At 61.9% G+C, this 24,970-nt stretch overlaps 4 protein-coding genes across 9 annotated transcripts; 3 read left to right on the forward strand and 1 right to left on the reverse strand.

Annotated features, from left to right (window-relative positions):
• Nucleotides 1-816: 816 nt before the first annotated feature.
• tcerg1b (transcription elongation regulator 1b (CA150)) lies at nt 817-8,151 on the forward strand. Of its 3 annotated transcripts, none has more exons than XM_052047028.1 (21): nt 817-918; nt 2,101-2,368; nt 2,604-2,756; nt 2,833-3,130; nt 3,246-3,500; nt 3,737-3,796; nt 4,123-4,314; nt 4,621-4,724; nt 4,857-4,945; nt 5,045-5,205; nt 5,274-5,355; nt 5,424-5,559; nt 5,687-5,776; nt 5,848-5,966; nt 6,046-6,196; nt 6,257-6,421; nt 6,520-6,702; nt 6,776-6,955; nt 7,032-7,115; nt 7,245-7,345; nt 7,439-8,151. In XM_052047028.1, exons 1-21 carry the CDS (start codon nt 872-874, stop codon nt 7,638-7,640), a joined length of 3,120 nt encoding a protein of 1,039 aa, XP_051902988.1. In that variant the 5' UTR covers nt 817-871; the 3' UTR covers nt 7,641-8,151. The 3 variants fall into 3 exon arrangements, with proteins under 3 accessions (XP_051902988.1, XP_051902989.1, XP_051902990.1); XM_052047029.1 differs by having other exon boundaries at nt 4,860-4,945; XM_052047030.1 differs by lacking the exon at nt 3,737-3,796.
• A 555-nt stretch (nt 8,152-8,706) lies between these two features.
• Nucleotides 8,707-11,845, forward strand: LOC127588378 (prenylcysteine oxidase-like). Its single transcript, XM_052047068.1, has 7 exons — nt 8,707-9,061; nt 9,463-9,669; nt 9,762-9,936; nt 10,024-10,235; nt 10,337-10,477; nt 10,651-11,059; nt 11,119-11,845. Exons 1-7 carry the CDS (start codon nt 8,962-8,964, stop codon nt 11,372-11,374), a joined length of 1,500 nt encoding a protein of 499 aa, XP_051903028.1. The 5' UTR covers nt 8,707-8,961; the 3' UTR covers nt 11,375-11,845.
• A 122-nt stretch (nt 11,846-11,967) lies between these two features.
• Nucleotides 11,968-18,923, forward strand: crebrf (creb3 regulatory factor). 3 transcript variants are annotated; one of them, XM_052047040.1, is made up of 10 exons: nt 11,968-12,137; nt 13,656-13,805; nt 14,116-14,241; nt 14,415-14,590; nt 14,669-15,594; nt 15,669-15,857; nt 15,933-16,122; nt 16,185-16,258; nt 16,354-16,473; nt 16,646-18,923. In XM_052047040.1, the coding sequence occupies exons 2-10, from the start codon at nt 13,797-13,799 to the stop codon at nt 16,762-16,764; spliced, it is 1,929 nt and encodes a 642-aa protein (XP_051903000.1). In that variant the 5' UTR covers nt 11,968-12,137; nt 13,656-13,796; the 3' UTR covers nt 16,765-18,923. The 3 variants fall into 3 exon arrangements, with proteins under 3 accessions (XP_051903000.1, XP_051903002.1, XP_051903001.1); XM_052047042.1 differs by lacking the exon at nt 11,968-12,137 and adding an exon at nt 12,149-12,648; XM_052047041.1 differs by lacking the exon at nt 11,968-12,137 and adding an exon at nt 12,673-13,557.
• Nucleotides 18,924-19,293: 370 nt separating this feature from the next.
• LOC127588354 (RING finger protein 145-like) lies at nt 19,294-24,497 on the reverse strand. 2 transcript variants are annotated; one of them, XM_052047038.1, is made up of 12 exons: nt 24,276-24,497; nt 22,967-23,193; nt 22,730-22,838; nt 22,557-22,648; nt 22,111-22,346; nt 21,864-22,039; nt 21,646-21,786; nt 21,395-21,577; nt 21,161-21,308; nt 20,874-20,996; nt 20,576-20,809; nt 19,294-20,406 (listed from the first exon to the last, which is right to left on the reverse strand). In XM_052047038.1, the coding sequence occupies exons 2-12, from the start codon at nt 23,148-23,150 to the stop codon at nt 20,017-20,019; spliced, it is 2,016 nt and encodes a 671-aa protein (XP_051902998.1). In that variant the 5' UTR covers nt 23,151-23,193; nt 24,276-24,497; the 3' UTR covers nt 19,294-20,016. The 2 variants fall into 2 exon arrangements, with proteins under 2 accessions (XP_051902998.1, XP_051902999.1); XM_052047039.1 differs by lacking the exon at nt 20,576-20,809.
• Nucleotides 24,498-24,970: the final 473 nt, after the last annotated feature.

Raw genomic sequence — 24,970 nt, forward strand, 5'->3', positions numbered from 1 at the left:
GCGATGCTCATTTGAACTTGGAACGCCAGTGGCAAATAACCAAGTCCGAGTACTTGTTTCTGGCCTCGAGTGTCAACTTGAGCTTTTGATTTCCATGGGACACTTTCCAGCCCCTAAGGTGTCAAAAGCTACCGTTTTGTTTTTCCATCTGTTCCATCTCCTGTGAAGAAAGGACAAGCGAGTTAATTGGCATCTGGAAAGTGAAGAGAGTGCTACGATGATGTCTGCCACAAGAATGATGGGGTGGGGGCGGCGGGTACATTGGGGCTTTTTACTACCACTTGCTGCCGTTTTTTCTAAATTGGGGGAAAAAACCCTTCCAAAATAAAGTGTCGGTTGTTTTCAGTTGTTCTTGCGAGCCAATTGAGCATTTTCTCACAGGGTAGGTCAATGATGAGGAACCGTGCAAAACCTGAGTTCACAGAACACAACAAGTCACGTGAAGACATTTTTGAAACCAGCGTCGGTCAGTGCTGGACTTGAATCGGCACCCCCACTGTGCAAAATGGCCTTGGTTGGCTTGAGTCGTGTGTACTTGTTCAGCACAAAGCGTCAGTACTTTTGCCCCTTTGGGGGAAACGACCAATCGATTTCTGTGCGGCGTGACCTTTCAGCAACCGAACTCAACATAAACCGGACCCAAAAGAAGACCGCGTGAACGGGGAGAAATAATCCAATGAGTGCGCCGGTGTAATTGTGAGCCAACAAAGACGCGGCGACGCGACCAATCAACGCGGAGGCACGACACGACGACGGTCGCCGACCAATCGGTGGCCAAGTGGCACGCGATTGACGGCGCGGTCCGTCGAATGGAAAGCGAGGAAGGGATTTCGGGGCGTTTCCAGGAAGAGGCCGCTTGCATTTTCCTGTAATGGCGGAGCAGGCAGAGAGCGAAGCGATCGGATTCGGCGACAACAGGTCAGAAAAATGAGCCAGTCGAGTGGTTGGAGCGACGTGGCCGCCGCGTGCCGCCCTTGTAGAATCAACTAGCCGAGCGGCTCTTTTACGGCCGGAACGCGCGAAAGGCGGCCGCAACCTTCGCGGATGTAGCCTCGGAAGCTAACGTGCATCGGGCTTAGCCGTAGCGGCTAGTCGCGGCTAGCCTCGGCGCACGCGGTAAACCCCCGGACAAAAACTTGCGCCTTCCACCGCGCCGTTCGTCGATGCCTTTGCGATTCCCCGCTCACGTCGGGCCCTCGTCCGCGGCGAGCACAATCGCTCGCGTTTCCCGAGTTAGCCCGCGAGCTGGCGTCGGTTAGCCGAGGCAGCCTCAATTGGCTGCGCTCCAGCGCAGAGTTTGGCGTTTTCGAGGCACCCGCGCCCGAAAAGAAAACAAACGAGCGAGCGAGTCCCAAAACAGCGTTTGCCCTTCACCGGCGGGGCGAGCTTCAACTTGGAGTGGCGGCGTTGCGCTCGCCCAACGAGAGCGCGAGTCACGGACAAAACCAAAAACATTTCATTGGGTTTAGGATTTTTGGAAATGCGTTCGACCGCCGACAAGGCGGCAGGCGCAGCTCTTTTCAAGCACGACATGCAAAATGTCCAAACTTGAGTGTTTCGCTTCTCCATCCTCGCAACAGGGAATTCTTGCCGAAGACCGGACTCGCTTGAAACGGGGGCGAAAACCCCTTCTCGGAAATATTCACCTCCCAAAGACAAAACGATGGGCCAAAGTCGACCCTGAAGGATAAATGGACCGCGCCACCAAATGGCTCCAATGAAACGTTTCGGAGAGACGCGCAAATCGGAAATAAGAGCGGAAGATGCTTCTCCTTAAATTCACCATTGACGATGACGTTGTGCTTCTGACCAATCGACAACTGATCAATGACCAAACGAAACGACGGCCGTTTTCACCCTCGACCAGAGGACAATGGTTGCGATGCTCTCGCCAGCTGACCGTTTGTCTCTTTTCAAAAGGAGACCTTTTCGGGCTTCCTCAACACGTTTTCCGACGGATGTCGGCCAATCGTAATCGATGTGAGCGCGGTCACGGAACAGATTTGACTCTCATACGTACGCGTGTCTCTCCAAACGCCGTCGCCGCGATCGCTCCTTTGGCATCGTTTCCTTCCCGTGACCCCCGTTTGCGTGTTGCAGGATGGCCCAGCAGGCCGTTCACTTCCGCGGAGCCGTCCCGGCGACGGGCGCCGCGCCCGTCACTGCCGCCGCCGCGCCGGCGCCCGCCCAGACGCCGGTGCTGCGCGGCCCGCCGCCGCTTCTCAGGCCGCCGCCGCCCCCCTTCGGAATGATGAGGGGACCGCCGCCGGCTCGCCCCCCCTTCCCGCGGCCGCCCTTCGACCCCGGCATGCCCCCCATCCCGCCGCCGACGGGCATGCCGCCCCCCATCGGACCACCCCACCTGCAGGTGACGTTTGTTCGGCGCTTCAACAGTTGTAAGGGGATCCATCGTATGTGCTGCACATACTTCTCGTGGGTATCATTAGCTCGCAGCCTCAATTCAAGGGGGGGGGGGTAAGATGACGGTCCTCCCGCGGCACTCCTGGCCCATTCAGAAGGGATTTGAAGGAGATGCCGCGGCCTGAGCGTTTTGAAGACCCGAAACGCCACCTTTTGTCAAAGTGAGCGCGTCTTTCCCGCAGAGACCCCCGTTTCTCCCCCCTCCCATGGGCAACCTTCCGCCCCCTCCGGGGATGCTCTTTCCTCCCGGGATGCCGCCGGTCCCGACCGCCGCCGGCCCCGCGCCCAACCCCGCCGAGGAGATCTGGGTGGAGAACAAGACGCCCGAGGGCAAGGTAAGCCCCGGATGGATGTGGCGCCGGGCCGCCATTATGTGCCCTCTCACGTCTTTGCCCCCCCCCCCTCCCCCAGGCGTATTACTACAACGCTCGCACCAGAGAGTCGGCGTGGACTAAACCGGAGGGTGTGAAAATCATCCAGCAGGCGGAGCTCAACCCCGTGCTGGTGGCAGGCACGGGCGGCGGCGCGGCGGGGGCCGCCGCGACGGGGGCCCCCGGCGCGGGAGCCTCGGGGGGCGCCGCGGTCATGGGCTCCGCCGCCGCGGACGCGGCCGCCTCACCCGTTAGCGCGCCCTCCGGCGCCCCGTCCTGCACGCTCAGCTCCAGCCCGGACCCCGGCGCCACCCTGGCCCCCTCCGTCACCGTCGCAGGTGGGAACGCGCGCGCGGTGGCGTTACAGAAAACGGCGCTCCGACGGGTTGGCTTGCTCCAACAAGCGAAATCCGCTCATTTCCACTCCCGCACTAAGTGGCGCTTCCTCTGCAGCGGCCAGCGTCGTCGCGGACCTGGCCCCCCCCTCCACCGTCGCCGCCAGCTCCTCTGCCGCCCCGGTGGCGGCGGTCGCCGCGGTGACGGCGTCGGCGGCGCCGTCCCCCGTCGCGGCCGTGCAGACGACGCCGCTGCTGTCGGCCGCCCTGCCGCACGGCGTGGCCCAGCCCGCCGGCGCCATCCCGGCCTTCCCGCCCGTCATGGTGCCGCCCTTCCGCGTGCCCTTGCCGGGCATGCACATCCCCCTGCCAGGTGAGAGCGGCCGCGCTCCATTCCGGATGGATCGTTTGCCTTCAAAACGAGCGGCCGGGGTCACGCTTCCATTCCGGGTCGTGGCTTTTGACGTCGCATGGCGGCGCGATGCTCAAATACCCCCCAAAAAAAAGCTTGTCGCGCGTTGGCCCGAGGACGACGTGGCGCTCCATCCAGGGTGCGCGTTGCCGCTGTCCGCCACCAACCGGATGCTTGCTTGTGCGTTGTTGTTGCAGGTGTAGCAATGATGCAGATAGTTGGCGCTCCTTGCGTCAAGGCGGGCCCCGGCGCCAACGGTAAACGCCGCCGCCCGCCAGATGGCATGCTCGCCCGTCGCCATCGGCGCCCGTGCGCAGCGCTCGGACGCCTCCTTTCGTACAAATTGATTGTGTGCGAGAGGTGGAAGCATGCTTGTGTCGGTGTGCCATGTGCATGTTGAGGTGGATTTGGGGGGGGGGGTCTGTTTAAGTCTCAAGTGGTGGTGTGTGTGTGCGTTAGGGTGTGACTCATCTTCATGTCTGTTTTTGAAGCGCATGTGTGACCCCCCCCCCCCCCCCTTGTATTTGTGCGCTTGTCCTATTTTCTGCGTCGCCAACGCTGCGCCGCCGGTCCCGCCCCTCAGGAATGCTGCCCGGCATGGGGCCCCCGCTGGTGTCCATGATGCACCCCCAGTTGGCGCTGTCGGCGGCCCCCGCCGCCGCGCTGCAGCTGCCCGAGTGGTCCGAGTACCGGACGGTGGACGGCAAGACGTACTACCACAACAACCGCACGCTGGAGTCCACCTGGGAGAAGCCGCAGGCCGTGCTGGACAGAGGTGGCCGCTCGCCGGCGTCCCGTCGCCCGTTATTCGGCTCGCGAGGGGAGGGAGGGGGCGCCGCTCAAACCGCGGGTGCCCATTTGGAAGAGAGGGAAGCGCGTGCAGAAACGAGTTCTTTCCCAACCCTTCCTGCATTGGCGGAGACCAATCCTAAGTCGGCCGGCCGCTTGTTTTTTGGAAAAAAAGAGACGGTGTTGAATTTGGTGTTGTGACAGCACGTCGGAGAAAGCGCCTTTCCGTCCTCGCAAATGCAAATGTTCGGCAAACGGGCTGCGCCGGGACTAAAATGCTTTGGCCGTGCAGAAAAAGAAGCGCAGAGGGCCAAGGAGCGGCTGGCGCAGGAGGAGGCCGAGGCCATGGAGATGGAGGAGGAGGAGGCCAAAATTCTCTGCATCAACAGCAAGCAGGTGGCAGCCAGCTGCACGTTGCCACATTGCAAAAGTCCTTGACATTGGCCCCCCCCCAATTAGGGCCTGGGGGGGTCCAAACGCAGTTGGTCAGATGTTGAGTGAAAGGAACCCTTTGTGTGTTTGTCCAAGGAGCGCAAAGAGGAAGAAATGAGCGAGGAGGAGAAGGCGGCCCAGAAAGCTCGCCCGGTGGCCACCAACCCCATCCCGGGAACGCCCTGGTGCGCGTGCGCCCCCCTCCTCCGCACCGGGCGGCCGGTGACCGGGCTCATTATTGTGCTGTCGGCTCCCCCCCCCCCCTCCCCCCTCGGCCCCCACAGGTGCGTGGTGTGGACGGGCGACGAGCGCGTCTTCTTCTACAACCCCACCACCCGGCTGTCCATGTGGGACCGACCCGACGAGCTGCAGGGACGCGCCGACGTGGACAAACACATCCAGGAGCCCCCGCACAAGAGGGGCCCGGACGACGCCAGGAGAGCGGGTGAGCCGCGCCCGCGCGCCGCCGCCTCCCGCGCGCGGCTTTTGCTAAGCGTGCGCGCCGGTGCCCAGTTTTCAGCAAGGACGAGCCCGAGACGTCCCCGGCCGCCGACGACGCCCACGACGAGGAGGCCTCCAAAGCCAAGAAGAGAAAGTCAGTCGGCGCTTTGCCGCATTCGCCGGACGCCGCGCACGCACGCGCTCACCGTTTGTGCCACGCAGGAAGGACGACGCCAACGAGGCGGACTCGGAGAAGGAGGCGGTGATGGAGGCGGAGATCCGGGCGGCCCGCGAGAGAGCTGTGGTGCCCCTGGAGTCCAGGATGACGCAGTTCAAGGACATGCTGCTGGAGAGGGGGGTACGTGGGGGGGGGGGGGGGGGGGCTGATCGCGTGGGCTTCCCCAAATGACCTCCCGCCGCGACCCCTTGCGGGTCGACTCAGCGGCTGGTTCTTAGCGGCTTCTTCTTCTGCCTCGCGCGCGCAGGTGTCCGCCTTCTCCACGTGGGACAAGGAGCTGCACAAGATTGTCTTTGACCCTCGATACCTTCTGCTCAACCCCAAAGAACGCAAGCAGGTCAGCCGCCCGCCGTCGTCGCCGCCGCCGCTCGGCCTCCCGCCCGGTTCCACCTTGTGGGCGCCCCGCAGGTGTTCGACCAGTACGTCAAGACCAGAGCGGAGGAGGAGAGGAAGGAGAAGAAGAACAAGCTGATGCAGGCCAAAGACGACTTCAGGAGGATGATGGACGAGGCCAAGCTGCCGGCCAGGTGAGGAGGGCCCGCTCCGGGGCGTCGGTCGGTCGGGCGAGGGGCGAGGCGCGCTCCAACGCCCGCGCCCTCTTCGCAGGACCACCTTCAGCGAGTTTGCCGTCAAACACGGCCGAGACCCGCGCTTCAAGAGCATCGACAAGATGAAGGACAGGGAGGCCATCTTCGTCGAGCACCTGGCCGCCCTCAGGAAGCGAGACAAGGACGACTCCAAGTCCCGAGGGGAGAAGGTAAGGGCGACCCGGCGGGCGAGCGGCGGACGCACCTGACCGCGTTGCCGGCGGCGGCAGGTGAGGCAGGACTTCTTCGAGATGCTGAGCGACCAGCACGTGGAAGGAGGCCAGCGCTGGAGCAAAGTCAAGGAGAGGATGGAGACGGACCCCCGCTACAAGGCGGTGGAAAGCTCCGCCCTCAGGGAGGAGCTCTTCAAGCAGTACCTGGACAAGCAAGCCAAGGTCGCCGCCACGTCCTTTTCAAACCAAGCGCAGGCGCGCTTGCTGTTCATGTTCTCATGTTCTCGCCTCGTTTCTTTCCGTTGGTGTTTGTCGTGCAGAGCCTGGACTTGGAGAAGGAGCGCGAGCTGGAGCGCCAAGCCCGCATCGAGGCCAGCCTGCGGGAACGCGAGCGCGAGGTCCAGAAGGCCCGCTCGGAGCAGACCAAAGAGATCGACCGCGAGCGGGAGCAGCACAAGCGGGAGGAAGCCATCCAGCACTTCAAAGCGCTCGTGTCCGACATGGTGAGGCCGACTCCCGCCCGACTGCCGCCGCCCGACTCCCCCCACCTCCCCTTGTCTGCGTTTTGGCCGGCAGGTGCGCTCGTCGGACGCCACCTGGTCGGACACGCGGCGCAACCTTCGCAAAGACCACCGCTGGGAGTCGGCCTCGCTTCTGGAGCGCGAGGAGAAGGAGAAACTCTTCAACGACCACGTGGAGGCGCTGGCCAAGAAGAAGAAGGAGCACTTCAGGCAGCTGCTGGACGAGACCACCGCGGTGAGCCAAAGGGAACAAAGCAAATGGACGTCAAGATGCCCGTCGAGGGTTCTCGACTCCACACTTTGTTTTGCAGATCACGCTGACCACCACGTGGAAGGAGGTCAAGAAGGTCATCAAGGAGGACCCTCGATGTATCAAGTTCTCCTCCAGCGACCGAGTAAGGCTCCCGAAGGGCTTCGCGCCCACTCTCCTCCATGTTCTTGAAATGTCTCGGAGATCCCGCCGTCATTTCGACGTGAAGGCAAAAGTCTCCCGTTTGGCCGCTGACTCGGTTTCGCTTTGGCAGAAGCGACAGCGCGAGTTTGAGGACTACATCAAAGACAAGTACATCACGGCCAAAGCCGACTTCAGAACCCTCCTGAAGGAGACCAAGTTCATCACGTACAGGTCCGCCGCGGCTCCCTTTGTTTGGGAAGTGGGGGGGGGGGGTGCGCCACCGGTGGCGTGACGCGTCTGCCGTCCGCCTCCCTTCCCGCGCAGGTCCCGCAAGCTGATCCAGGAGTCGGAGCAGCACCTGAAGGACGTGGAGAAGATCCTGCAGAACGACAAGCGCTACCTGGTGCTGGAGTGCGTCCCCGAGGAGCGCCGCAAGCTCATCATGTTCTACATCGAGGACCTGGACCGCCGCGGCCCGCCCCCTCCGCCCACCGCCTCGGAGCCCACGCGCCGCTCCACCAAGTGACCCCCTCCCCGGCCGGCTCCCGCCCGCCGCCTGCGCTTCCGCCGGCCCTCGGGGGAAAATGGCCGCGGCGCCGCAAACTTTCCCGGGGAATTGATGGCGGGCGGGCGCAACGTTGCGACTTTTGCAAGTTTTGCCAGGAGCCGGCGTCCGTCCCCGCACGAGGACGACGCCGGCGGCACCCAGCGCCGTCGAGCTACGGCTTGACCCGCGCGACCTTTCGGCTTCGTCCCCACCGAGTCCCGCGGAGAGTTTCCGGCTCGCCTCACTTTTGGAAGCTTGTCCGAGTCGAGGTCGCCGGGTCGCCTTTGACCCTTCACGTCTGCCTTGAGGGACGAGCGCGACGCGGCCGCGCTCCGGTCTGCGGCCGCCGCCGCGCGATATCGCTCACGTAAATCATCTTCGGCGCGTTGATCGGAGGTGAGCCCCCAAGCCTTACGGTGCCGCCACCGTCCGGAATGTTCCCCGGTTTGTCTCCGCGTTCTAATAAACTTGATTTCTCGTCTTTTTCAAACTCTGAGAATGCTTCGTAAGTGGTCGATGGCATACCTGAAAACGCACCAACTACTACTGTGAAAGGAACAAAAAACATACGCCATGTAACAAGCAAAGATGTGAAATTTTGCACGCCGATATGGGCGGGATAAGCGATCGGGAGGGAACGCAAAGTCAAATACATCTTTTGTATATTTTGTTCATTCCAGCCACGGATCAAATCTTTTTCAAAATATTTCCTCCATTCGGTTCTTCGACATAAGTGACGTCACGCAGCGTGATTGGCACCGACTTGTTGAAGATAGCCGGTGCGATATTTCTTCTTGACATGATGAAGCGAGTTGAGCTGGAGGTCAGGCTGCGCTTTGACGACCCGAGAAATGGTGGCAACCCACCCCGGTTGGCTTCCACTCGCTTTGCCGAGTGGGCCAAATGCCCCTTTCCTGGAATGCCCGGAAGGGATGGGGAAAACCAGGCAAGAGAATGCGAAGAAAACGGTTCCAATATGAGTTGAGAGCAATCCGCCGAGTGAAGGCACGGTTAAAAAAGAACAAAAAAGTCATGCGTCAAGAAAAGCGCGTGCTATTTCTTGTTTTGCGCTTGGATCCACGGTCCGACAAGCGAGGCGGTGACGTCGTCGCCTACGTTCCGCCGCGACCGCTTCTCATTTGGCGCGCGTCCACGTCACGTGACGCGCGGCTCCGTCAGACTCGATCGATCGATCGCCTCATCGATGAGCGGGCTAGCGGCTCGCTGTTAGCCGAGCGAAGGGGGAAACGTTTGTCCCGGTCGCTCTCCTCTTTGTCGGCCCGGCCCGCCGGCAGACGCGATGCGAGGCGTCCGCGCCTTCGAACCGCTGCTGGCCGCCCTGGCGGCCCTCGCGACGGCCGCCGCCGCTCAAGAGGATGGAGCTCCGCCCTCGAGAATAGGCAAGAGCGCGAGCCGCCGTTCTTAACGCTATTTCCTCTCCACGATGAGCCGTGCACGTCGTTCGGATCATATTCTCCGAAGAGACCGAGTTGTTTCGCTCGACACTTGACGACCTTGAAAGGCTTTTCCAATGTCCACAATCCAAATGCCAAACGGAGCTTTTTCAAAGATGATGGCCCTCGGGCGTTTCGTTCAGCCCAATCGACTCGTCGAGGAGGCGGGCACTCGCGCGACATCCGAGAAAGGTCGCGAGACGCGGGCCGCGGGCTGAAGAGCGAGACCGATCCGCCCTGTCCGGGCTTCGCCTTGCTCGCTCGGGCGGGCGCGCTCGGGGCTGCCGCGCGACGCGATGGCGCTCGGGACGTCGCCCTGACGGTGCGGCGCCGTCTTGTCTTTTCAGCGGTGGTGGGCGCGGGCATCGGGGGCAGCGCCACGGCGCGCTTCCTGCGCCAGCACTTCGGGCCCGACGTGCAGCTGGACGTGTACGAGAAGGGCGAGGTGGGCGGGCGCTTGGCCACAGTCACCGTCAACCGGAACCGTTACGAGTCGGGCGCCTCCATCATCCACGCGCTCAACCTGCACATGCACGACTTCGTCAAGCAGCTCGGTGAGGGCGTCTCAAACCGGGACGGACTCGCCTTGCCCATACGCGCGACGCTGACGATGCCCGCGTGTGTCCCCCCCCCCTGCCCCCCGCAGGGCTGAAGCAGCGCCGCAGCGTGGCGGGCAAGACGGCGGTGTTTGACGGCGCGTCGGTGGTCGCGGAGGAGACGGACTGGTACCTGCTGGACCTCCTGCGCCTGTGGTGGCGCTACGGCAGCAGCTTCATCCGCCTGCAGATGTGGCTGGAGGAGATCATGGAGAAGTTCATCAGGCACGCGCACGCACCAGACGGGAGCCCTCCTTCCGCTGAAACGATCTGGGTGGAGCCCTCTCGTAACGCCCGCGCTGCGCCTCGCAGGATCTACAAGTACCAGGCCCACGGTTTCGCCTTCGGCTCGCTGGAGGAGCTGCTGGAGTCGCTGGGCGGGAGCGGCTTTGTCAACATGACGCGCCGGCCTCTCTCGGATTCGCTGCTGGAGCTGGGCGTGTCCCAGCGCTTCATCGACGAGGTGGTGGCGCCCGTCATCAGGCTCAACTACGGCCAGAACGTCAGCGTGCCCGCCTTCGTGGGTCAGAGGCCTCGCCGGAAGCCGCCGAGCGACCTGAAGCGTGGGCCGCCGCTTTTTCCTTTTGCGCTTTGCCTTTGACGTCTGCCGTTGTTGCGTCCGCAGGCGCCGTGTCGCTGGCGAGCGCCCAGTCCAACCTGTGGGCGGTGGAAGGCGGCAACAAGTTGCTGTGCGAGGGCCTGCTCAAGTCGGCCAACGCCAACCTGCTGCGGGCGCGCGTCACCTCCGTGCGGACGCTCCGCTCGGGTAATAACGGCAACTTTCCTCTCCCCGTTTGCCGGCCCTGGCCCCGGTCCTCTTTGCGTAACTGACCCCCCCCCCCTCCAAAAAAAAATAATAATAATCATCCATCAGCCGCCGCTCCGGGCAGCCCCCCTTCTTCGCGCGGGTTGCCGAGCCTCTCCCGCTTGTCCCCGCAGGCGGGGCGCTTCGGTACGAGCTGGGCCTGGCGGGCGAGGGGCCGGAGCGGCGCACGGCGGCGTACGACGCGGTGGTGGTGGCGGCGCCGCTGCGGGCAGGCGCCGACATCTCCTTCCCGGACTGGGCGTCGCCCGCCGTGCCCGGCGAGGGCGAGTGGCAGAGCACGGTGGTCACGCTGGTGCACGGCTACCTCAACACGTCGCTCTTCGGCTTCCGGGACCCGCGGCTCTTCCCGTACGCCGGCGTGCTGACCACGGCGGCGCCGGCGCTCTTCTTCAACAGCGTGGCCGGCGTTTATCCCGTGGAGGTGCCGCCGGGCTTCCGCCGCAAGCGGGCGCACGAGGCCGCCGTCTACAAAGTCTTCTCGCCCGCCGTGCTCACCGGGGAGCAGCTCAAGACGCTCTTCAGGTGAGCCGGCGAGGCGCGCGGGCCTTTCGGACGGCGTCTGACCCCCCCAACCCCCGCAGGTCCTACTACTCGGCGCAGGCAACGGAGTGGCGGGCGTACCCTCGCTACGGCAGCGCGGCCGGCGCCACGCTGCCCCCCGTGGAGCTGGGCCCGCACCTCTACTACCTGAACGGTATCGAGTGGGCGGGCAGCGCCATGGAGATGAGCGCCGTGGCCGCCAAGAACATCGCCCTGCTGGCCTACCGCCGCTGGAACGGGCGCAGTCTCCGAGTCAACCGCGAGGACCTGCTGCGCGCCATCAAGACTGAACTCTGACCTTCCGCCTCAACTTTTGAATGACTCAAATAACGTTTGATGCAAGAAAAAAATGCTTTCCTCAACCGTTGGACAACCGACCCAAACATTTTAGACTCCCTTTGAAAGTTTGTGATGCTATAAGCCGGTTGAGGCGACACTCGATGCCAACAGGAAGACAAGTCACGTGTTCTTTAAAAAACATCATCATAATAATAAACTGCTCTGCGGGATTGGAATTCGCATATTTTTAAACGTCATTCTTTCCACTCATTTCTGCACTGTCCATTTGACACGTTATTTCCGGTTGTTTTTTGGGAGTGGGGGGCTGATGAGTTGCAAAACGTGACAGGTTTGTTGACTGTTCGACATGAACAAAAGCCAAATGTAAATGTTGATTCATTCTTTTCCAAATGGTGTTCTCGGCGTCAAACGTACAGGTCGAAATGAAAGATTTGAATAAAAATGGTGTTGAATGGAACAGAAGCTGGACTTGATTTAATGGTTTGTTTTGTTTTGTTTCTCCAAGCGTACGCAAACCGTGTTTCTGGTGCGGAACGCGGATCCGATCCGGCCGCTCCCATTGGCCGAGCCGCGTACCACGTGGCCAGGGAGTCACGCGCCTTCCAGGAAGCGACAAAACAAAACAAAACAAAAGAGCGAGCAGCAAACTCGGCGACGAAACGAAAGAAACGAGCGAGCGAGCCAAACGAACCCCATCGCGAGACCGGACCGAGCCTGCGAGCCGGACGCCAGCGCGGCCCGCCCGCCCGGAAGCGAGTCGGTGAGCGCGAGCGAGACGCCTTTTGCGGGGAACCGAGCGAAGGTTTTGCGCTTTGGCGATTTCGGCCGCCTCGGAGGATTATTAGCTCGGCGACTAGCCCGCCGGCTAGCGAGGAGAGCGCCCTCTCCTCGTTCCGCATATCAAACGCTAGGCGGGGGGGCGGAGGCCTTCGGGTTGCGCTCGCTCCGTCGCTGTTGCTTGGTTTTCGAAAGAACGTACATTTGAAGCACGCGTGGGGTGGGGGGCGTAGCTGCTCGCGCAGCCTCCCGCGGCAGCCCAGCGAACAAAAACAAAGCAACTTTGATGCTTTGCACGCAATTGGAACACCGTCTCGTCTTCATTGGGAGCATTTCGCAGGCGTGGGGGGCCGTCTAATTGCCGGGCACGATGGCTGCAAAACAATGACGTAACAAGACTTTTGGACACGCACGCACGCACGCACGCACGGTTTCGATCGGGGCGTTCAATGTGTTCAAGTGGATCGCGTGGAACGTTGACTTCTGCTCCCACGGTACACGCCCCCCAACACACGCACACACGCTAGAACATTCCCTCCACGTTGCCTCGCTTGGTTTTCCCTTCATGTTAAAAAAACAAACAAACAAACAAACACACCAAAAAAAGCGGCACATTCAGCCGAACGTATTTTGGGGGCCAACTTGGTTTTGGACGTCGCGCGAATGCGGATATTTATTCGAGCAGTTTCGCCGCCAACAATTAGCAGCTAGCACTGAAAGCGCGCTGGTCGGCGCGCAAGTGTCGACTTCTTGTCGGTGTGTGAACGTTGCCGAGCGTATTTTGCGTCTGTGGCCAAACGCTGGCGAAATGTTCGAATGTAGGCCAGCCAGCTCCAAGCAGGCCTCCGACTTGTTTATCTTCAGCCTCAACCCACCTTGAAGCGAGCTCGTCGGTGAGAAAGAGCGACGGCGAGCTCGGCCAATGGGATGAGCGCGGGGGCGGGCCTCCGCCGCGCCTCGCCCAATGGAAAAGGGACCTCGCGTGGGTGTGGGCGCCGTGGCGGTAGGTTGAGGCTTTGTTTTGCTCCTGCGAGGGTGTGAGCGACACACCATCTTACGGTGGCCTTGGAAAACGTCCACCACCCTTTTTTTTAAAAAAAATTGCTTCCGTCGTTGTCAAACTCTTGGCTAAATATCGTCCCGTGTCTTGGACGGGGCAAGTCCGTCGCCCAATCGTCGCGCGCTTCCAGCGAGATTCACCCCATCGGCGCGGGTCCGCCGCTGTCAAAGTCGCGTCGGCCGAGGCGTGATGGGCACGCGCCTTCTAACCGGACGGGCGACCCCCGTTTCTGGCGGGGGTTACCTTCCCAAAGGCCCCCGCGATAGGTGAAATCCATGAAGCGGACTCGGCAAACCATTCGGGATGACAACGGCGACGACAATGCCATCCTTTTGCTGAAAATGTGGGCCAAGTTTGCCTCGCCATGTTTGACGCTCGGACGCCAGCTTTCTTACGGAAGTCGTCATGTCACCTTTCTGTTGTGTGCCGTCTTTTGAACAGATCGCCTCAAAGTAGGTGGCGCGGAATCCCGACAGCGAGTCTCCCCCCGTTTCCCCCGCCCTTCGACCGTCCTCGCGCCGCTGGGACCGGACCCCGGGCCCAGAGGTTCCCCGCCGCTGGAGCGCTAAGCGGCCCCTTGCGATGCCTCAGGTGGGCCCGTAGCTCTGACCGTGACTATGGTGGGCTGACGCGCGGGCGGGCAAGGAGAGCCCACCACGAGCGAGCTTTCGCTCCCGCCGAGACGAAGCTGATCCGTCGCTAGGCCACACCCCTAAAACGACCGACTCCATCAATAATTGCACTTGAGCTCAGCAGTTGAGCACCCGCCGTTGGCTCCTTTCCCGAGTCCGGAAGGTTGCCTCGGTGCGAAAGGCATTTTAACTGCTTGCCTCGTGCGTTTGTGCCAAGGTGCCGCCTGGTGGTCTTCATCAGTTCCTTCGTGTGTGTGTGTGCGCCGCAGCCCAGCGTGAGTGGGATGGAGCCTCCCTTTGGGGACGACTTTCAGCACTTCTTCTCAGCGGAGCAGGCGCTGACCAGCACCGAGCTGCTCGCCAACACCTGCGACCCCGACTTCATGTACGAGCTGGTGAGTGAGCGAGCGAGCGCCGCAACTCGTCGCCGTTCTTTCCTTGACGAATCCGTTTTTCGCTCCGGAGCCTTCTCCGGAGGATGACGCGGAGGAAAAAGTTTCCGCTTTCCGGCGAGGGGGCCCGTTTGATTTGCAATTTGTAACGGTCATCCTCCTCCGACCCCTCCCAGGACAGGGACACGAGTCAGCGACAGAGTCCGTACGCCGAGGGCCCGGTGGGCGCGGCCGACGGCGCCAAGGACGGCGACGCCGAGCAGCGGCTGCTGACGGGGCTGGGAGAGGGCGAGGCGGCGCCCGGCGGCTGCGCCTTTGAGCAGTGGGACTCGTACTGGGAGGACCTGACCAGGTAGGACGGCTCGGCCCGGCCCGGCCCGCCGGGGGCCGCGCCTCTGTGTAAAACCCGCGTGCGCCTGTTCCCGTTCAGGTACACGCGCCTGGCCAGCTGCGACATCTGGGGCACCAAGGAGGTGGACTTCCTGGGCTTGGACGACTTCTCCAGCCCGTACCAGGACGAGGAGGTGATCGGTCGGACGCCCACCCTGGCCCAGCTCAATGGCGAGGACTCGCAGCCCGTCTGCGAGGCCCTGTACCCCCCGAGCGAGCCCGGGCCGCCCGGCCCGCAGCCGCCGCCGCCGATGATGACCCCCGCCAAGCGAGCGCCGCTCCCGGCGTCGGGGGCCGGCCTCCCCCGGCCATCGGTCGGCCGCGCCTCCTCGTCCCGCCCCTCCGACGGCCTCCTGCCGGACTTCCCCGAAGGCTTCCAAAAGGCCACTCGGCCGGTGCCGTCCAGCACCGACAGCGTGGCCGAGACCCAGGCCCGCCGGCGCCCCGCCCCCGAGATGGCGGCCGACGCGGACTTTGCCAGCGAGGCCTCTGCGCGCCCGAGCGCCCCCCAAGTGGGGGCCGACGGCCGCTCGCGGAGCCGTTTGGAGAGGGCGGATGCGCCCCCGCGCCGCCGCGAGTCGGCGTCGGCGCCCCCCGCCAGCCGCGACTTCGAGGGCGCCCCTGCTCCGGAAGGCGCCGGCCCCGCGGCCCCCGGCTCGGAGCGCGACGCCCCCGCCCCCGTCCGGGAGGAGGTGGCGGAGGAGGAGAAGAGCAAAGAGGAAGAGCACAACTACTCGTTGTTCCTCACGCAAAGCCGCCTGGCCGGCAGGAGCCTCCCGCGGCTGGACGAGGAGGACGAAGACGAAGACGACGACGACGAGGACGAGGACGAGGAGGACGACGAGGGCGAAGAAGACCACGACGAAGGCTTCGGCAGCGAGCGCGAGCTGTCGGACAACGAGGACGAGGACGAAGACTACGAGGCCGACAAGGACGACGACATGAGCGACGCCTTCTCCGAGCCCGGTGGGGGCGCGACCGCCTCCCGCCCACACGCGCCGTCCTTCCTTTCGCTCACCTCCCGTCTTTCTTTGGTCCAGGCCGCGACGCCTCCCGGCCGGAGGAAGCGGAGGGCTCGACGTCGAGCCGCAAGCGGGGCAAGCGCCGCTACTTCTGGGAGTACAGCGAGCAGCTGACGCCGTCCAAGCAGGAGCGCCTGCTCAAGCCGTCCGAGTGGGACCGCCGCACGCTGCCCAGCAACCTGTACCAGAAGAACGGCCCCCCGCACGGTAAGGCGGCCCGGCCCCCGGGCGTCCGTCGGGAGGCCCATATCGCCGTAACGCCACCCCCCCTGCTGCCGGCAGGCAAGTACGCGCTGAAGAAGTCTCGGCGCACCGACGTGGAGGACTTGACGCCCAACCCCCGCAAGCTCCTGCAGATCGGCAGTGAGCTGCGCAAGCTCAACAAGGTGATCGGCGACCTGACGCCCGTCAGCGAGCTGCCGCTCACCGCCAGGCCGTGGTCGCGCAAGGAAAAGAACAAGCTGGCCTCCAGGTAAGGAGGCGTCGCCCGCCCGTCGCCCGTCGCCCACCTGACGCGAGTGACGCTGTGCGCAGGGCGTGCCGGCTGAAGAAGAAGGCGCAATACGAAGCCAACAAAGTCAAGCTGTGGGGCCTCAGCACCGAGTACGGTACGTTTGGAGTCGTGCGAGGAAAGCCCAGCGCCCCCGTGACCCTTCTGTTTTGGTTTTTGTGTGTGTGGGGGCGGGGGGGCGTCTTCCTGTAGATCGCCTGCTGTTTGTCATCAACGCCATCAAGGAGGAGATCGTGAGCCGCGCCGACAACCCGTCTGCCGGCGCCGGCGGCATGAGCGACACGCTGGACACAATCATGCGGGACAAGCTCGGTGAGGACAAAACGCCGCTCGCCACTTTGCCCTTTGGGGGCCAACGATGAGATTGCGGGGGCCTCCATTTTGCTTTGCGTATCGAGATCGGAAAAGATGCGGCCCGCATTTGAAACGTGGTCGGAACTGCCAGGCGGATTTCTCACGGATGTTATTTCCTTTGTGTCGGCAGTGTCGCCCCCCATCGCCGGGCAGACTTCGGACTTTGTCAACAAGATCTTGGAGAACACGGGATCCGGCGACCCCACCGGCGGGCTGCTGGGCCTGCGGGTGCCCACCTCCAAAATGTAGCGGGCCGGCAGCGGCGGTCCCGCCTCGCCCATCCCCTCCCCCCCCTTCTCAGTTTTGCATGCCCCTCCCGCCTGGCGTCCGCGTCATTGCGTGCCCCCGCCCCCAAAGGATCCCGTCGCCGCCGCGTTCCGAGCGGAACGGCAAGTAGTTTGGTGCTAGTCTCACGCGGGCGAGGCCGTCGGGTTGTCGGGCCGCCGGCAAGAAGGTGAAGCTGAGGATGGCCCCGCCCCCTCCTTGTACAGTCAACGCCAGTGGGCTCACGCTAGTGTTCCGAGTGATCTGATTCTATTCATCGTGCCTTGTGTGTGTGGACGGAGATGTTGCGACGCGTTTGAGGTTCTGGCGAATGTGTGTAAATAGGAGCGCTCTGCTTGCGCCATGCCACAGAGTCGGTGCATGCGTGTGCGACGGATGAGAGTTGCGCGTGGGTACGCTCCGGGTGGGCCGGACCGAGAGCTATTTTTCTGTTACAAAGGAGTATTTGCACACTATTGATCTATTTTCATTGATTGTTTTGTACCAAAGACACATGCAACAAAATGGCCAGGCGGCCAGGCAAAGTAAGGTTTTGCACAGCTTACGTGACACCGTATTGAATGTAGATGTGGGGCGAGGGTGGGGGGGGGGGGGTCGTCTGAGGAACCCCGACGGAACTGTGACGCGCGCTCGTTGGGTCCACAAACAAAACATTTCTTTTGGCTTCATGTTACGAGCCCACTGGCGAAGTGCGCCAACGCCACAAATTATTCCCCAAGGGATTCTCATTGCGAGTTTGAAAATGCACTATTCTGCCTTTTAATCTGGAAAAAATGCCTTGATTCTCTCCCCCAAAAGAGGCCCGTTTCATGGGAAACTTTTGCAATGGGGGCAGGGGGGGGTATCGGAGGTTTGGCTTTGCTCGGCGCAGCCTTGAACGGAATGTAGTGACGGAGAGGGAGGGGGGCGGGGCTCCAAAGGTTTGCTATTTTTCCCGGTGAGCTTGCATGTGAAGAAGGGAACTTGGTGCTCTTCAGGAACGACCATCCTAGATTCCTCGTTAACTCGCTCTCCTCTCCCGTCCGTTTCCACTTTTTGTAAATAGTTACAGAGTGTGCTCGCTAGCCACACTATACAAGACGATATCGACACAAAAAGACATTTATATATAAATAGAGATCTATATCGAGAGAGAGAGAGAGAGATACACACACACGTGTCAAAAGTACTCTATATATCTTTATGTTGAACACAATTGCACTTTGTCCAAAAAAGAAAAAAAAATCTGAAAACAAAAAGCATTTTTCTTCCATTTGCTGCTACAAAAAAAAAACAAACAAAAAACCACACAAAACAAAAGAAGGCCTGGTGCGAATGCTGCAAGTGTACTTGAGCGCCGCCGCCCTCCGCGAGTCGGATCGGCGCGGGCCGCCGTCCGCATTTGCGGCTCGGGCGCCGTCTCGCGACCCGGCGCCCGGGCGCCGTCGGGTCCCTTCCGTGGCGCGCGCCGTCACGGTCGGCGACCCGACCTTGCGCGGCGCCGTCCCAAAGCCCGAGCGCGGCGGGCCCTTTGCCTTGAGATGAGATTTCCTATGGAAAAGTAATTGATTGTTCTTTGACTTTCTTCAGGGTGATGTACAGCCTAGAGAGCTATATTGTTAGCGTTTGTAAACTGATTTCTACTTGTGACTTCATGAGAGGGCGGGGCTTCGAAGTTCTATATCACTGTACTGTATATGGCACGCCAACCACCCAGACTCAATTTGGACTTTATGGCCTTCTCTTCGACCACTTTGACATCTACTCCATAAGACGGGTGGCCGGCCGGCGCACCCGGGGGGGCGGGTTGCGTCCCCCCCCCCCCGGGTGGGCCGGCCGCCCGCCGCATCCGGTCAATGTCCACCCACTCGGCCTGATAGGCTCCGAACCACCTTGACTGAAGTAGCAAACTTTGTCCGTTCTGTGGGTGCGGGTGTGCGTGCGTGTGCGTGTGTGTGGGAGAGATCGGTCACCCGCCGGCTGACGGCACGTGCGCGTGTGTGTTGGGACAAGATGGGAACTCTGTGGCATTTTTTCCAGTCGAGGAAAAGAAAGTAGAGAGAATTCCCGCCAGTAAATGTTCTTTTCTTTGGAGGCGTTAACGTGTGCTACTTTGTCAAATAATAAACGTGGATGCTGAAGCTCATCCTTTGCTTCCTTCTCTTTATTCTTTGGCCATTCTGGACAAATGTGATCGCCGCCCTCGGTCATCTTTTGGAGAAGGCCGAGGGAGGCCAAAGGTGTCAAAGAACCACAACGGCGTACTTGAATCAAAATTATGGGCCGTTTTTCCTCCGGGGTCAATTAAGGTCACGCGCGCCACTGAGCAGAGGGAGAAAACGGGCCAAAAACGCCTTACTATACATGGTCGTTTTTTTCGGCTAAAAACGCACCGCGAAAACCCTTTCAAGACGCAGACGGACGATGAAAAGCGAATCAAACCGCCAGAGTGGCTCCGTTCCCGAGATTTCAAAGCAACGGAGAATCCATGATCAGCTTTGGAATGAACTGACATTTCATTGACAGTTGACCTGGTTTTCCTTTATTTCGGGGTCATCTCCAAAATGAGCCGGCACATCATCTCATTTGAAAAATCACGAGCGGAAATCGGTAGTCAGTGCTGATGGCAGCCTCGGTTGAGTTCTTCACAAACTTGAAGGCAATACAAAGTTCACGTCACATCTTAAAAAAAAAAAAAAGAACTGACAAAGGACTGGCAGGTTCATCATACATTGCTCATTGCGCATGTATTCATTCGGAACCACGCTAACACTGCGACAAGGTAACGGGCGCCGTCTGCGTCCCGCTGCTCCCACTCCGGAGGGTGGAGTGATCACACCAGCTGGGAGGGACGCGTCATTTGGGCCGGGGGGGGGGGGGGGGGGGGGGGCAACGGTCAAGTCGTATGTCGTACAAATGACAGTCTGGAACACACATCGAGGAAGAAAGATGCTTCAAGATGCTTTGTGGGAAACGTGCGGCCGTTCACGCCGCAGCATGCGTCGCCATGCGAATCTGGCGCTCGGCATCGGCCAGTCGGGAGACGAGCCGGCCGTGGCCGCGGCGTCCCCCCGCGGGTCCGATCATTCGCTCGTTCCCGACCCCCCGATGGCGAAATCTCCAGTGGACCTTTTCGGGAACGGTCGAGGTCCACCGCATCCGAATCTAAATGCCGCCAGAAAGGGTTTTGGCAAGCGGACCAGGCGGGGGGGCACCGAGCCCTCGGAACGTGCGAGTTCACAAGCCCACGACGTCGCCTCTTAAGGCGTCACGGGTCTCGGGGACGTGACGGGATGATCCGGGATCATCCGATCGGATGCTGGGTGTGGCTCCGCCCCCGGCCTGGTCACCTCCCTCCAGAGACGAGGGGGGCGTGTCCAACTGGTCAGAAGGGGACGGGCGGTCCGCACGAGACGAAGACGGCGCGGCTCCTCCCTCTGCGGGCTTCTCCTCGCCGACCGCCCCCCGTCCGGCAGGCGCGCGATCGGCCTGGGCGGCGTCGGCGGCCGACTGGCTCTTGAGTTGAGCGTGACAGAGCGGACACGTCTCCTGAACGTACAGCCACTTCTTCAGACAGCCCGCGTGGAAGAAATGGCCGCACGGCGTGATGACGGCGCTGCTCAGGTCCTGAGGGAGCAAGCGGAGACGTTAATGACCGGAGGAAACGCGGCGACGCTTCGTACGCGGTGACAGCGCGCGGACGGCGCGGGCGACCCCTCACGCCGACCGTCGACGCGCCGAGACGCCACGGTTTGACGGCAAAAGGCCCCCGGCGACACGGGGGCGCGAGCGTGACCTGGTAGCAGATGGCGCAGATGTCGTTGTAGCGCCGCAGCTGCGCCGGGCTGGCGGCGGGGAGGCTCTTGATCTTGTTGACGGCGTCGCGGCGCAGCAGGAAGCTCTGCCAGCCCAGCTGCGCCCGCAGCCACACGTTGTAGTACGAGTGCACCAGGATGATGGTGCCGCCCATCACGCTCCACTCGCCGAACACCGTCTCCGACACGCCGTAGCACACCACGCACACCGCCACCTGATGGACACGCGCACATCCTGCCATCCGCGCACCCCCTTGCCGCCGCGCTCGTCTCATGTACCAGAAACTCCAGCAGCCGGTAGGTCCCGTTGACGCAGTAGATGACCTCGTCCATGTTCTCCACCGGAGCCTTGCGGAATTCCTCCACCATGAAAAGCACGTAGATGAGCAGAGTGCCCAGCACCTGAAGGCACACACGGTCACGACGCTCGTCAGCCAATCGCGGATGCACTACTGGCACGCGTGCAAAACGCGGGACCAGCACGCGCGACGGACACGCGGCCGTCTCCCGACGTCTCATCTCGAGTAGAACACGTACAAGTCGCACGAAACGCACAGGCGCCTGACCTGCAGCGACGTGAGGATGGAGGACGAGATGATGATGAGGAGCCAGAAGTCCATGTGGAAGAACTGACAGATCATGTAGGCCATGTAGGCCGGGAAGACCAGCAGGAAGAGGCACAGCGACACGGCTCGGAAGTGCTTCCACAAGCTCCTGGCGGGAAGCGCGACGGCGACCACAACGAGGGTTAAGCGGCGGCGGGCCGGACGGACGGCCGGCCGGCGGTCGCGCCGAGGTACCTGTCCCTGGAGGCCCCCAGCGCCAGCACAATGGGGTCGGCGATCTCCAGCATGGACTGCAGGATGGAGGCCACCACGATGAAGAGGATGATGGACAGGAGGAAGGCCCGGTGGATCACCTGCAGCTCGATCAGGCCCGTCTGGACCGCCAGGATCAGCAGGGTGATGCCCTCCGTCACGCCCCTGCGCAAAAAAGGTCACGCATGCGTGGGACCGCGGGGCGCGCGCCAAAGGCGGGCGGGGCGGCCCACCTGTGCATGGTGTTGTCGTTGATGAAGGCCCGGTAGCCCTGCAGGTAGAACTTGCAGAGGGTGAGGACGCCCAGCGCGACGAAGGAGACGGTGAAGACCAGGCCCAGGAGCGAGTAGGGCGTACTGCAGCACTCGGCCACGCTGCGCGGGAGTCGGCACACGCGGTTGACACGGGGTCGGCGGCTGCCGGCGCGGGGGCGGGCGGGCTCGGCACCCACCTGGTGAGGAAGAGGAAGAGGAGCCTCTCTCTGGAGGCGGGCCGGTCGCGGGTGCTGAAGTAGGAGTAGATCTGCAGAGCGAAGAGCAGCAGCCAGAAGCACATGAAGAGGACGGGCAGGACCAGCTGGTTCCACAAGGACATGGCCAGAGCCAGAAGACCGTAGACCTCCACCACCTGGACACGCAGGCCCCACAGACGCTCAGCCCGAGCCCGGCGCGCTCCCTCGGCCTCGGCCGCTCACTCGCCTGGGCCAGCTGGCGGTAGGCCGTCTTGGCCAGCTCGTACGGCACCAGCAGGTTGGACGCCAGGAAGTAGATGACCTCCAGGCCCGTGAAGATCATGGAGAACTTGTTGATGAACACGATGGTCTCCAGGGGCACCAGGCACAGCCGGGCCACCAGCGGCAGCAGGTGGGCCGAGAAGAGCCAGATGCGTTTGGTCTGCATCACGCAAGAGCACAGCGTGCACACCACCAGCTGACCTGGGAACGCCAAACATCAAAAGCTTCACTGGAACCTCATCCGAGGCCCTCCGTTAGCGGTGATCCGTGACACGCAGGCGCCAGCAAAGCACGCCGGTCCGTGTCCCTCCCGCACGCACGGATACAAGACGCAGAAGTTTTGAGGGGGGCGTCCGTGGGTCCGGCCGTCGTGCTCTGTTGACAGACGGCGGGCGGCAGGCTGGCTCTCACCTACGAGCGCCGTGGTGAATCGCTTCATGGAGAGCGGCTCCAGGTAGACGGCGCCCTCGTGGCCCGACTCCAGCTCACCACGCACGTAATCCCTGAGCACAAGGCAGAACCCATGCGTTCAGGCCCCGCCCCGTTGCAGCGCGGCGCCGGCGGTTGCACGCACGCGCACGAACCTGGACACCTGGTGGCCGGCAAAGAGCAGCAGGGCGGTGAGCGCGTAGAGGTAAAGCTTGACCAAGTGCTGACGGGGCAGGGTGAGAAGCACCAGGCTCAGGATGTAACCTGGGACACACACACACACACACACACACACACACACACACACACACGTGTGTGATGTCGCAGCCAAGCTGGGCAAGAGAAACTCCAAACAAAAATCCAGAAAAAAAAAACGAGCGCGCGGTACTCACCCACGTAGTGCAGGTAGAGCGCCAGGTACTTGTACTGGAAGAGGGGGTTGTCGGACAGGCCGGATCGCTGGATCTTCTGGAAGAAGGAGCCCACGTCCCATCGGTACAGCACGTCCAGCAGCACGATGCTGGGCACGCGTAGGCCCACGTTCAGCACCGCCTCCACGCGCTCCTTCAGCGCCATGGCCGGGCCGCGCCACTAGGATGGGACGGTACGGCAGGGGGCGCTGCGGCGCAACAACAAGGCTGGCATGTGACCCTTGGGAGAAGCTCGCCGGAGGACACTCAAAAACGGTGGATGGAGCCGAGTCAGACGGGTTCAAAGGCAAAAGTCAGCAAATGGAATCATCGCGAAACGGATGGATGAAGAAGAAGATAGCATTTCAAGGTAATGCGGTGTGCCCCCCTCGGTTTGTTTCTACCGATTCCCTCCCCACCCAAAATGGCCTTGAGAGCGATGTTGCCCTTCCCTGACCGAGGACATTCAATGCTCGACGATCTTCATCTTCAAAACTGGCCTTTTTGGTCTGGGGCACGCCAAGACTGGCCGCGTTGCGATCAGCGGGTCTGCCGGGGGTCGGGCCCACAGTCTCCGACGGGAGACTGTGGCTCGATATGTGGCATGCGGACGGCCAACGCGCGAGACTGCCGGTGTCAGCGGTTCTGTGTGTTGACACGGCTCGTTGCCTGGGGCGGGCCGAAGCGACTCGCGTTGCCTTCGCGGCAGCAACAAAACGATGCCGCGAGCGACGCCGCGAGCGACGCATCACCGCAGTCGGCGGGATTTGGATCACGTAATCCTCCGCGTACCTCTCGGAAATGACGTTTTGGTGACGGATGAACGCCGGCGACGGGCGTCGATGGCCACATGAACTCGAGTAACCTCTCCGTCCGTTGATCGCTCTGTCCGTTTGGGTACCGATGCTTCGTCGGCATTCATTGGAGAAGCTACACACGAATTCGCCGGAGCTGTTCAAACCCCAATTAAGAATAATTCTCTTGCGTCACTTCATCGTGACTGCAAATGCACGCCAACACCGAAGACTACAACGTCCGCAACGAGCACGGAGCCGACCGCTCCAGCTAACAGCTAGCCTAGCCGCTTAGCTAGCTCGCCAAAGAAAGTGACGTCACAAAACACAAGTCTCATGCTTCAGGGGCGCTCAGAGGCTAAAGAGCTTTAGCGGCGCTTTGGTCGCCGCTTCGGCAAAGCATCTTTAGCTTCGTCGAGCTTCTTTTGGCTGGGCTTAGCTTAGCCGGCTAGCGCGTAGTTTGACAGGTTCAAAATGGCGGACGCGGTCCAACTTACTCGCGAAGGCCGCCGTCGGCGTTTCGAGTGCGCGTTGGAGCCTCGGCGGGGAGCTGCCCGGTGGGGGCTCGGAGCATTTTAGCCGGGCCGAGCCCGAACCGAGCCTCGTCGAGCTCACAGGAGGCGGCGGATCCGCGCGTCTCCAGCATCTCGCCCAGAAGCCATCCCGAGAAGGCAGCCTCCGCCCGCAGCCCGACCCGAGCCTGGAGTGCGCATGCGCAGTCGCTGCCAGGCTTCGGCGAGTCCGCGCTTGGGGGCGGAGCGCTCGCTCGAGTGGGTTCGCTTGCTTCCCCCAACTTTCAACTCTTGAGCCCATTTCAGTTGACACCGCACTTGAAAACCAATGCGCGACATCAGTACAAGACGTTGTTTTGTCGACCATAACAGGCACGTTTCTTCCTTGTCTTTTTTCACTTGACTAAATGGATACGTGATCATTCTGGAGAGGTTCGACCGTGGTGGAGCGTCGTCCCCGAAACAAAGAAAGGAGTAAATGGTACTCGTGAGCGCCGGAGACTATTTTCCGTTCAAGGTCCGAAGTTTGGAAGCCTTTTGGAGCTCAGTCATCTTTGCCAACGACCCAGGCCAGCTGGCTCCGTGAGAGCGTGGCGTTGCCGTGGCGACGGGCCTTTGTCGCAACGTCACTGCCGGCGGAAGGCGCCAAGCCAGGAACACGCTCTTTGCTCCCGTCTTTT

The sequence above is a fragment of the Hippocampus zosterae genome, chromosome 16 (assembly GCF_025434085.1).
Source record: "Hippocampus zosterae strain Florida chromosome 16, ASM2543408v3, whole genome shotgun sequence".
Lineage (NCBI taxonomy): Eukaryota > Metazoa > Chordata > Actinopteri > Syngnathiformes > Syngnathidae > Hippocampus > Hippocampus zosterae.